Below are 12,145 nucleotides of genomic sequence, written 5' to 3'. Positions count from 1 at the left end.
TAGTGTACAGTTGATACATAGTATGTAATCAGTTTGATTAGGTCACAATGTAAGAGGGAGAATTAAGCAGATTTTTTCATGAAATAAAAATTAGAATGTTTTATTCCAGAGACAATAGGCACACAAATTTTACATTTGCTGGAATGTACATAAGCAGCTTGATTTAGCCACAATGTGCAAGGGACGAGGCAGTTTTTATCTTTAATAAACACAAGAATGTATTATTTCAGAAATACAAAGCACTGGAATAAGCTGCAACTTAGGAGGCACAAAGCATGATTTACCCTGCAGCAAACATTACAAATGCTGAGGAATAGCTATCGAAACATTATGGGGTTGATTTACTAAAGGCAAATATACTTTACACAGCAGGTGCTCCGGAGCTTAGTAAATGAGGTAAAGCTTTACTTTGCAAAGAATACTTAACCACTTAACGACCAGCCGCCGTCGTTATACGTCGGTACTTTGACATGGAATACTGTTGTTATGACAGCAGATAGCTGCCATAACCCTGGTCTCCTCTTAAACGGCAGGCAGCTGGCTTTCAGATAATAGTGGTCTCTGCAGCGCATTTGGCGCAAGATCACTTTTATCGGTGGTGGAACAGGTCCCTCCTCTCCTGCCGTGCTCTAGTGGTATCAGTCGCTAACCGAAGCCGGTCGGTAGCGGCAGAGACGATCAGGTCCTCTCCCCTGTGAGACTGGATGCCGAGTGAGGGAAAGATGGCCCCCACTCTGCTCCATAACATTGGATGACGGAACTAACTGATGTCAAACATCACTTTTAAGTCTAAATGTGAGATCTGAGGTCTTTTTGACCCCAGATCTCACATTAAAGAGGTCCTGTCATGCTTTTTTCTTATTACAAAGGATGTTTACATTCCTTGTAATAGGAATAAAAGTGACCCTTTTATTTTATTTTTTTTTAAAGAACAGTGTAAAAAGTTAAATAAATAAGAAAAATAATTTTTTAAAGCCCCCCCGTCCCGCCGAGCTCACGTGTAAAAGAGAACGCATACGTAAGTCGCGCCCACATATGAAAACAGTGGTTAAACCACACATGTGAGGAATCGCCGTGATCGTTAGAGCAATAATTCCAGCACTAGATCTCCTCTGTAACTCAAAACTGGTAACCTGTAGAAATTATTAAACGTTGCCAAAGTTTGTCTCCATTCCACGAGCTGGCGCAATTTTGAAGCATGACATGTTGGGTATCAATTTACTCAGTGTAACATTAGCTTTCACAATATAGAAAAAAATAGGCTAACTTTACTGTTGTCTTATTTTTTAATTAAAAAAAGTGTTTTTTCCCAAAAAATTGCACTTGTAAGACTGCTGTGCAAGTATGGTGTTAAAAAGTATTGCAATGACCACCATTTTATTCTCCAGGGTGTCTGAAAAAAAATATATAATGTTTGGGGGTTCTAAGTAATTTTCTAGCAAAAAAAATGATTTCAACTTGTAAACAACAAATCTCAAAAAGAGGCTCGGACCTTAAGTGGTTAATCACAAGGAAGGAAAAAAAAAAAAAAACAGCATTTTTGCTTGCACATGATTGGATGATAAAAATCAGCAGAGCTTCCCCCATCTCAGAGCTTCCCTGCAGATCTAGAGCAACTGCACATGCAGTGCACAGTATATTTGCCTTTAGTAAATCAACCTCTATATGTTGAATCTTTAGGACTTGTACTCCAGATGTAGTCAAACACATTTGTAAACAGAGTACAGGGAGTTCAAGAAAAATGTACTTCAATAGGCCAAGTTTACACCATTGCAGTGTTTTCCGGTCTAGTCTGGTGACTAAAGGCCTGAGGATGGGATAACTCTGTGCTAATGGGGAGTACACACGGTCGGACTTTTTGGCTACAAAAGTCCGACAGCCCGTCCGACAAACTTTCGGCGGACTTGCGGCGGACTTTCTGACGAACGGACTTGCCTACATACGATCACACAAAAGTCTGACGGTTTCGTACGTGATGACGTACACCGGACTAAAATAAGGAAGTTGATAGCCAGTAGCCAATAGCTGCCCTAGCGTGGGTTTTTGTCTGTCGGACTAGCATACAGATGAGCGGATTTCTGGGTCCGGCAGAGTTACGACGTAAAGATTTAAATCATGTTACAAATCTAAAGTCCGTCAAATTTGCGACTGGAAAAGTCCGCTGAAAGTCCGGGGAAGCCCACACATGATCGGATTGTCCGCCGGATTTGGTCCATCGGCGTCCGTCGGACTTTTGTAGCCGAAAAGTCCGACCGTGTGTACGCCCCATAAGAAGGAATAGACAAGTTGTGCGACAAAATAGCTAGAAGCCTAAAATACTTTTGTTTTTGTTTTTATGTTAAATAACCTCTGCGTGGGCAGAACACTGTGTTACTTTGATGTTTTGGATGAATAAAAGTGGGCAAAAAGCCCTAAAATGCATTCAGCTGAGTGGATTATGTCCTTGGAGAATTCTGTATACAGTATATATAATGATTAGAATAGATCTAAATCTGAATTTCTTTGGGGAATTTAATATTCTATTTCAGACTTTTTACCTTTCTCTGCCTTTAGACATTTTTGTTAACAGTTTGACTTATATATGGAATTATGCCTGTTGGTTTTTCATGGTTACATAGTTACATTGTCACATAGTTAGTCAGGCTGAAAAAAAGACACAAGTCCATCTAGTTCAACCAAAAAAAAAAAATAATGCAATCCCATATACCCAATTTTTTACCCACAGTTGATCCAGAGAAAGGCAAAAAAGACAGCAAAGCATGATCCAATTTGCTATAGCAGGGGAAATAAATCCTTCCTGATCCCCCGAGAGGCAATGGGATTTTCCCTGGATCAACTCTCCTATAAATGTCAGTACCCAGTTATATTATGTACAAGTTCACTATATGGGCCACTTATGTATTTGTACATGTTGATCATATCCCCCCTTAATCTCCTCTTCTCAAGAGAAAATAAATTCAGTTCCTCTAATCTTTCCTCATAGCTGAGCTCCTCCATGCCTCCTATCAGTTTGGTTGCCCTTCTCTGCACTTTCTCCAGTTCCCTGATATCCTTTTTGAGAACTGGTGTTTAAATCTGAACTGCATATTCCAGGTGAGGTCTTACTAATGATTTGAACAGGGGCAAAATGATATTGTACTCTCTGGAGTCCATACCTCTCTTAATACAAGAAAGGACTTTGCTTGCTTTAGAAATTTCAGCTTGGCATTGCATGCTAATATTGAGCTTATGATTTACCAAAACCCCCAGATCCTTCTTCACTATGGTTGAAATGGAAGTCCATGCAAAAACAAAAATCTATAGCCACCAACATTCTAACACTAACCTATCTAGCCCTGTAAAAAAAAAAATCAGTATACACACCTTTCTACAGGCGATCCAACCCGATCTCCAGCGGTGGAAGCTCTGATCCCACGCTGAGCTGTCAGCTACGGCTTCGCTGTGGAGGCGGGTGCAGAGGACACGTCCGTCAACAGAAGCCCCATAGTAACTCTATGGGTGACATCACTTCCCATTCATTTCACAGCCATTGACGGACGTGTACTCAGCAGAGCTTCCGCCGCTGGAGATCGGGTCAGATCGCCTGCAGAAAAAGGTAAGTATACTCATTTTATCTTTACAGGGCTAGAGAGGTTAGTGTTAGAATGTTGGTGGCTATAGATGCAGCGATTTTAGTTTTTGCATGGACTTCCACTTTAAGTGTAGCGTGTATATTGAACTTTGAATTGATAGTTAATAGAAGAAGTTTATCACCATTGCAGCATTGTGCCAACCATTCATGGGGACTGTTGTTTGATTAAACTTGTGTATGTTTAAGGAGAACATGTCACCAGACCATTTACTTCAGCATAAGTATTCCCATCAGATTATATATTCATTTAACATATTTTATATATGTTAATTTCCTTTAAAAGTCTCCATTGTATAGACATCCAAAAGCCCTGAGTTGCCAGGCACTGCCATCTTGGATGTGATGTCAACAGCCCCAGCAAACTCAGAGCTTTCACTCAAGTTATACTCTATAATATTCCCCTTTGCTCCTCCCTCATCAGCTACATAAAAGGTTACAGTGCCTTGAAAAAGTATTCATACCCCATGAAATTTTCCACATTTTGCCATGTTACAACCAAAAACGTAAATGTATTTTATTGGGATTGTATGCGATAGACCAACACAAAGTGGCACATAATTGTGAAATAGAAGGAAAATGATAAATGGTTTTCAAAATGATTTACAAAAAAAATCTTAAAAGTGTGGCTTGCATGTGTATTCTGCCCCCTTTACTCTGATACCCCTACTGAAAATCTAGTTTCCAATTGCCTTCAGAAGTCACCTACTTAGTAAATTAATTTAATCTCAGTATATATACAGCTGTTCTGTGAAGCCCTCAGGAGGTTTGTTAGAGAACCTTAGTGAATAAACAGCATCATGAAGGCCAAGGAACACACCAAACAGGTCAGGGATAAAGTTGTGGAGAAGTTTAAAGTAGGGGTAGGTTATGAAAAAATATCCCAAGCTTTGCACATGTCACGGAGCACTGTTCAATCCATCATCCGAAAACGGAAAGAGTATGGCACAACTACTAACCTACCAAGACATGGCCATCAACCTAAACTGAAAGGCCGGGCAGGAAGAGTATTAATCAGAGAAGTAGCCAAGAGGCCCAAGGTAACGCTGGAGGAGCTGCAGAGATCCACTGCTCAGGTGGGAGAATCTGTCCACGGGACAACTATTAGTCATGCACGCAACAAATCTGACCTTTATGGAAGAGTGGCAAGAAGAAAGCCATTGTTGAAAGAAAGCCATGAGAAGTACCATTTGCAGTTTGCGAGAAGCCATGTGGGGGACACAGCAAACATGTGGAAGAGGCTGCTGTGGTCGGATGAGACCAATTTTGAACTATGTATGGTGGAAAACTAATACTGCACATCACCCTGAACACACCATCCCCACCATGAAACATGCTGGTGGCAGCATCCTGTGGTGGGGATGCTTTTCTTCAGCAGGGACAGGGAAGCTGGTCAGAGATGATGGGAAGATGAATGGAGCCAAATACAGGGCAATCTTAGAAGAAAACCTGTTAGAGTCTCCAAAAGACTTGAGACTGAGGCAAAGGTTCACCTTCCAGCAGGACAACGACCCTAAACATACAGCCAGAGCTACAATGGAATGGTTTAGATCAAAGCATATTCATGTGTTAGAATGGCTCAGTGAAAGTCACGACCTAAATCCAATTGAGAATCTGTGGCAAGACTTGAAAACTGCTGTTCACAGGTGCTCTTATACAAATGCACGCCACACTTTTCAGATATTTATTTGTAAAACATTTTGAAAACCATTTATCATTTTCCTTCCACTTCACAATTATGTGCGACTTTGTGTTGGTCTATAAGATAAAATCCCAATAAAATACATTTACATTTTTGGTTGTAACATGACAAAATGTGGAAAATGTCGAGGGGTGTGAATACTTTTTCAAGGCGAAGGGAGGGGTGGAAGACCTCAGCCAGTACAGAGAGTAATTAGTCCTTTCCAGAAGAGGAGAAAGCTTTAGGCTACAGGAGAAGGCTATAACAAGGAGAAGTGGTTGTGTGGGGAAATTACTAGTCAAATTTTCTAACAAGTTCAAATACAATTTTAAGTGAATAGGAAATAATTTATGGAACGGAAAACACTGCTAATAAGTATGTAAAATTCTAGTGCCAATAGAGGCACTTGTGATACTGTTTTATTGTGATGTATATGTACCGAGCCTGGGTATGCCCAAAAGGCTCTGTTTTGTATCTTAAAATTTGAAACCAAATAAAGAGAATTTTCAAAAAAAAAAATAAGTATGTAAAATACTTTAGGTTAAGCAGCCATCACTGACTTCAGGCCCCACTCTGACTGAGGTCCAAATGGGGCAGTATCACAATGCAAGGCAACCAGCCCAAAATATATAATTTGTACTGGCACAGGGGGCAAACTCCCAGTCCAGTCCTCCCCTGGGAAATACCCAGCACAACTATATGTGTATACTATATGTGAAGCAGTTTTCCGTTCTTTTATTTCTATTCTTGATTTTGTTTACAGTCAACCCCCTCAGTACAGAAAGCCTTCTGTAATATATATATACAGAATAGACAGCTTGTTAGCAAAGCCATGGGAATGCAATAAAGCACTTCCAACACTTTTTAGCAGTATGGCCTTTTTAAAATGGCTTGCACCAGATTAAAAAAAACCCTGCTGCCATATATGGGAGCTTTACCACAGTGTGCAGCAGATTCATAATTCTTAATAGTGTTTTGGTTGTACTAAATTTGAAAAGAATAAAGAATTACCTCCAGTGTGTAGATAACTAAACTGAGGGTAATTGAGACCAGGTGTACAGAGAAAGGCAAAGTGCCTGTCTCTGTACACTGTGTAGCAGGGCGGCATGTTTGCTGCCACTACCCTCTCCACTACCCACATTTTACTGATTGTCAATGACACTGTTGGCTTCACAGCAGGCTTCTAGCAACCAGTGATGCTGACAGTAAGCAGAGCCTAATGGGGAAGCTGAGAGACTAGTTTGTCAGGAATCTGAGAGACTAGTTCGTCGTGAGGTCTGTTCTCTTTGTGATTGACAGCAGACAGTAGGCAGATTCCATAGCCAAAAGTAGGCTGTCTATTGACTATGTAATCCATCCACTGCCTGATGTGAATCACAAGGGGAGCGAACCTCATGTACCAACAGGTACATAAATCTGTTACCCAAGCTGACATTTTTTGTACGGAGGCACAGTCGAATACTAAAGAGTGTTGTAGCTACTCTTCATGAATTTTATGAGTGTGTTTTGTACTAGACATGTGCAGAACGAAAAAACTTGCTTCGTTTCGCGTCGTTTCGATCCATTATTTAAATAAATTTCTTTAGTTAAATTTGTTTAATTAGTTTTCGGGATTTGTTTCATTTATTTGTTTTCAAATTGATTCAAAGTTTTTGAATCAATTTTGAACAATTTTCGAATTCGAAAAGTTTTCGAATTTGAAACGTTTTCGAATAGTTTTCGAATTGAAATAGTTTTCCAATTTCCAAAAAGAATAAAATAGAACAGAAAATAAAGGAATAGAATAGAAAAAAATATTTTTTTTTCTATTCTATTCCTTTATTTTCTATTCTATTTTATGCTCTTTGGAATTTGGAAAACTATTCAAATTCGAAAAGTATTCAAAAACTATTCGAATTTCGTCCAAATTCGTATTTCGTTATTTCGGATTCGTTTAAATTCGGTACTGTTCTAATTTAGAAATTCGGATACATCCGAATTTCCAAAAAACAAAAATTCGTCCGAATTTTAATTTGGAACGAAACAAAACGCACATGTCTATTTTGTACTATAAGTCTAGGTTCACACTAATATGGCGCGGTAAATGCAGTGATCCATGAGCATTTCCCACACCGCATTCAAATTGCACTGCCCTTGCTATCTGCAGCGGGTGTCAGTGCAATCTTAACAATCCCTCAAAAGCAGATCACAAGCACAGTGCGTTTGCGTGCATCAGATTGCATAGTACAAAAGTACCATGCAATCCAGTTGTAGCGCTGTTCCAAAATTGGTGCATGCACGACTTTGTTGCGATGCTGTTGCAGTGCTATTTAAGACCATTCAACAGCGCACCAAATTGAATATTAATGGAACAGGAATGTGGTGCAGTTCCCGTGCGATTCATAGTGTGAACCAGGGCTAAGTGTTAAGGTATCTAACCCTCTACAGCTGTACATGAAAGGTTTTAATATACATATATATATATATATATATATATATATATATATATATATATATATATATACAAATTTGTATTAAAGGGCCATGAATGACCTTACCTTACCTGCTTTTCAAAGCAGCTACTCTCTCACTGGTTGCCAGACAGTTTATAAATCAATCAGTCAGTCAGCAACAATAGCCAATTTATTAAAGTGTCTGAAAGGATAACAGTTTGTATTATCCACAGCAATCAATAAAAAAAATTCTGATCTTGTACAAAACTAAACAGTACGACACAATCCTCTATACTAAATTGTAAAATAATTTGTTTTAACAGTTGGAAATAAAATATTGTCTTATGATTGGGCTGTAACATATGTTAAAACAATACATATGTGTGATGTAACCGGTGGGCAAGTTGAACAAGTTAGTTAGCTGCTGTCCGGCTGGGGAGGTGGGAGTTAATTCTTACTCTGCCTCCTTGATATTTTTGGCGAGTTCTGCTCTGAGTCTGGCCCACCTGTCCTGTATCATATAAATTGGGACAGCGGTGCGGTAAGAGTGGTTGTTCCTCAGAGACAATTTGAGAAGAGGGAGTTCCCAAGAGTGCCAGCACATTGTGAGTTGCGAGACCCGTAAGGGATGGAGACGGATGATGAGACCCGTGAGAGCAGGAGAAGGTCGCTCACTATGCATGTAGAGACTTTTTACTTGGGGTTCGCTCTGGAAACACCAGTGCTGGAGAAATGCCTCTGAAGGACTATGACTACTGGTCTACGCTTTTTACAGCTATGCCGGGGCAACACACAAGCCTTTAGTCATAGTTAGGGAATTAGGATAGTATCAAGTCTTGCTTGTTGCACAGTGAAATGTCTATTTCTGCACTTTTGAAAGTTTTCAAATGTTGTCCTTGCCTGGTCTGAAGTTACTAAAGAGGTGCATCATAAGTAACGGGCAGACTCATAGTTCTCTGAGTGGGTCTTCTTGGGGAATGAAGATATTTGTGTAGAATGGAGTAATGTGAACACACAAGTGGTTGCCTAGAGTAACGGAAGTTTAACAAACAGTCTGTCGATAGCGTGTACCTGTTATAGGTGGCACGGCCTCTAGCAGCGAGGAAGATGTTGGCACTCCTTTCGCTAGCAATGGGAGTGGATTGCACCACAGAGGTTCCCCATCCTGTACAGCAGTATGGAAGGTTGAGATTTAAGTTGAGTTCACGTGTATAACCCACACAGAGTGCACGGCAAGACCCGCTCTGCTACTTGGGAGTAGTAGTGGAAAATGCTGGACAGGTGGTTTGAACATTGGCTCAGCATGTCCCTCCTAAATGCAAGTTGCAGAGAGTGTACATTGTCAACCGAGAGTTAACTGGAGAACAGTTGTAGTGCCAGTGTACATGGTGTAAGTTCATCTCTGAGAGTAGAGGTCCGCCTTAAGGTTGAGTATTCCCCCATGGCAGCCTCAGCCATGTCCCAGGGCATTGATGAAGATGGCACAGAGTAAAGATGTGTAATGTGATCCATGCCTAACGTAGCCCAGAAGAAGATACGCAGGGCAGGCCTTTCATATGACCCAATACTTGGCACCTAACGAGTTAATAAAAAAAAATGGAGGACATAACAACAACTACACTACCGTCCCACCACCTGCTCAACAAACCGTAGGTGAAAATGGTAAGGTAAAGAAGGTTGCCCAGCTGTCCAACGGCATAACTATAGCTGGCACTTATTGGGTTAGCACTGGTCTCATTGGGAGCCCAGTACTGTCTGTATACAATATAATTTATCCAGTATTCAACAGCATTTTTTAAATTATTTATAATAAGCACATGGGCAGAAAAAACTGTCTTTAGAAGCATTTTTCTTTTTTAAAGCTGAATACAGCTTTATATTAGCCAGTGTGTGCAAAATATAGCATTTAATTTCATATTTTAGAGCAACATTTATATTTGGTTCACACCTAGGATGGATCCGTCTCACAGCAGGGGTCTGCTGTGGAGATATGTAAACCATAGAGAGCCGGTAAAAATCTCCTGCTATTGCGAATTGGATGCTGGGATTCTGCATCCAATTTGCAATGATGTAAACCCAGCCTTAGGGGCAAAAAAAACAAAAAAAAACGCCCCAAACCTGCATACAGGGAAAAGCATACTGGCATAATTTGGGCATAAACACATACGTATGCATGTCATTTCAGCCTAGTGCAAAGAACAAATGAATATTCTAGCCGTTAAAATGAAACTACGTGCAAACGCCATATGTACATTAAGTTGCATAAATATATGCCAGACCAAGCATTTTTATGCTGGATTTTTTTGCTAGCTCCTGGCAGAAAGATCCAGTATCAATGTGATTGTTTTAATATGCCCACATGCATGCAGCCTAAAGTAAATGTACATATAGTTCAGGAGCTCTCACAGAATGCTTTAAAAAGCTACAGGTATGTCCAATTATTAGATATGCTTTTAGAGTAGAACAGGTTTCAGTAGTGGAACTACCCAGTACCCTACTACGATGAACGTTAGACAGCCAAGGTGCCCTATAATGAATTTTCTGAATATGTACAGTAGATACTCCCCTATCCCTAGCCTGAGAACACTGATAAAATAAAACAGGTTGGATTTAGCATTACAGCAAATGTGAAAAAAAAAACAAAAAAACATGATTTAGATATTTCCAAAGTCGCGAAACCTTTTTATATTTTTAAGAATGTTTATGTACATTTGTCTAATGTGTTGAGGCATCAAATATACTAATTTTAGGAGGACCTAAACTACTTAAATCTTATGGTTCACCTTTTACTGTGCCAGGCTGATATATTTTGAAAGAAAAAGCAACAAGTATTAGATAGTATTTTAAACCTATAATGAAAATAAAAGATCTTGCTTTGTGGCAGTTTTCAGTTGCTGGAGAGGTACTTACCTGCTTCACAGAGGGATAACATAGCAGAAAGTAGAGCTGCAGAGTACAAGAAATACTTCATAGCTGGTTGAGAAGCCTATGGCAATCCTCAAAAAGGAAAATATACAGATGACACTTTAAAAATGTTATGAGTCGGGGATGCTCAGCTAAGCAGAATGGGGGAGGCTATGTGTGGACGGTTTGTCTCTGACCTGGTAATTGATCAGTTAAGAAGAGGAAACTGAGCTGATGACAGAAACCTGAGACAGAAGCAGAACATTGCACCTGAAGAGACAGAATCCTGGAGTAAAAAAAAAAAAAAGCAGCTTATGAATTCTCCGCAGGTGTAGAATTTAGCAAAGTAACTGTTCAGTTATACTATTATACCATAGCTGAACCCAAAAGAGGTATAATTTGAACTTTATTATAGACCAATGTTGGATGGTTTACAGCTTACTAGCTTCCTGAAATGCCGTGTTTAGCTTCCATCTGCTATAATTTAATAGATGTATTACTACAAATTATAATACCATCATTTTACATAATTGCTTTTATTACTGTAATTAGATTTTAAAATATTAAAATCAGCTTTTCCCTTTTAGCAGAAGCTGGACATTATTCATTCCCAATGAGTCTTTCCTAACAAAGTCTAATTTCAATGATGTTCTCTTTTCGCTGCCTATCCAAAGACTCTCCATTTGTCTAGAACTTTTGCTCAGTTCAGAATAACATATTTTAAGTAGACGCGTGTACATCAAAATGGGTTATAAGTCCTGGTTCACACTATGCATTTTTTAGTGCATTTTCAGCTTTGCAGAAACACACTACAGTCCATTTAAAGTGGTTGTAAACCCTAGGACAGTGATGGTGAACCTTGGCAAACCAGATGTTTTGGAACTACATTTCCCATGATGTTCATACACTCTGTAGTGTAGTTGAGCATCATGGGAAACGTAGTTTCAAAACATCTGGGGTGCCAAGGTCCGCCATCACTGCCCTAGGACAAAAAAAAAATCTGCAAGACAAAGGCATAAAGAGCTAGTATGCATAGCATACTAGCTCATTATGAATTACTTACCTGAGATTGAAGCCCCCGCAGCTCTCCTTGTACACCGCTCCGGTGGCCGACATTGCTCCCAGAGTTAATTCTTAGGTATCGTAGGCTCCGGCGCTGTGATTGGCCGGAGCCGCAATGATGTCACGCATTCGTGCGGGAGCCACCAGTAATGGCACACTCACTGAAGCAACGGCACGTACGTTCAGGAGATATCCAGGGTAGCTGCAGGTAAGCCTTATTATAGGCTTACCTGTAGCAAGAAGTGTGTTGTAAGGGTTTACAACCACTTTAACATGGTTTCCTATGGGTCATGTTCACATCTGTGCATTTTATGAAAAGGGCCAGGGACGTTTTTTTGTTTTTGTTATCATAGACTTCAATGGATTAAAAAAGTGTATTGAAAACACAAAATGCACCTGGCATATGCAAACCTGCAACCTGTATAGGTGTGAATCAGG

At 39.8% G+C, this 12,145-nt stretch overlaps 1 protein-coding gene across 1 annotated transcript in view; it reads right to left on the bottom strand.

Moving 5' to 3' along the window:
- Window positions 1-11,761, bottom strand: part of CD164L2 (CD164 molecule like 2) — a 46,723-nt gene extending 34,962 nt beyond the window's left edge. Inside the window, exons 1-3 of the mRNA XM_073614219.1 lie at window positions 11,709-11,761; window positions 10,843-10,931; window positions 10,652-10,687 (exon numbers count right to left, since the gene is read on the bottom strand). Coding sequence (XP_073470320.1) covers window positions 10,652-10,687; window positions 10,843-10,931; window positions 11,709-11,761 — 178 coding nt within the window. The remainder of the gene's footprint in view (window positions 1-10,651; window positions 10,688-10,842; window positions 10,932-11,708) is intronic.
- Window positions 11,762-12,145: the final 384 nt, after the last annotated feature.

Source organism: Aquarana catesbeiana, linkage group LG02 (genome assembly GCF_042186555.1).
Source record: "Aquarana catesbeiana isolate 2022-GZ linkage group LG02, ASM4218655v1, whole genome shotgun sequence".
Taxonomy (NCBI): Eukaryota; Metazoa; Chordata; class Amphibia; order Anura; family Ranidae; genus Aquarana; species Aquarana catesbeiana.
Note: the sequence above shows the minus strand (reverse complement) of the source record. Positions and strands in the feature narration are given on the sequence as shown.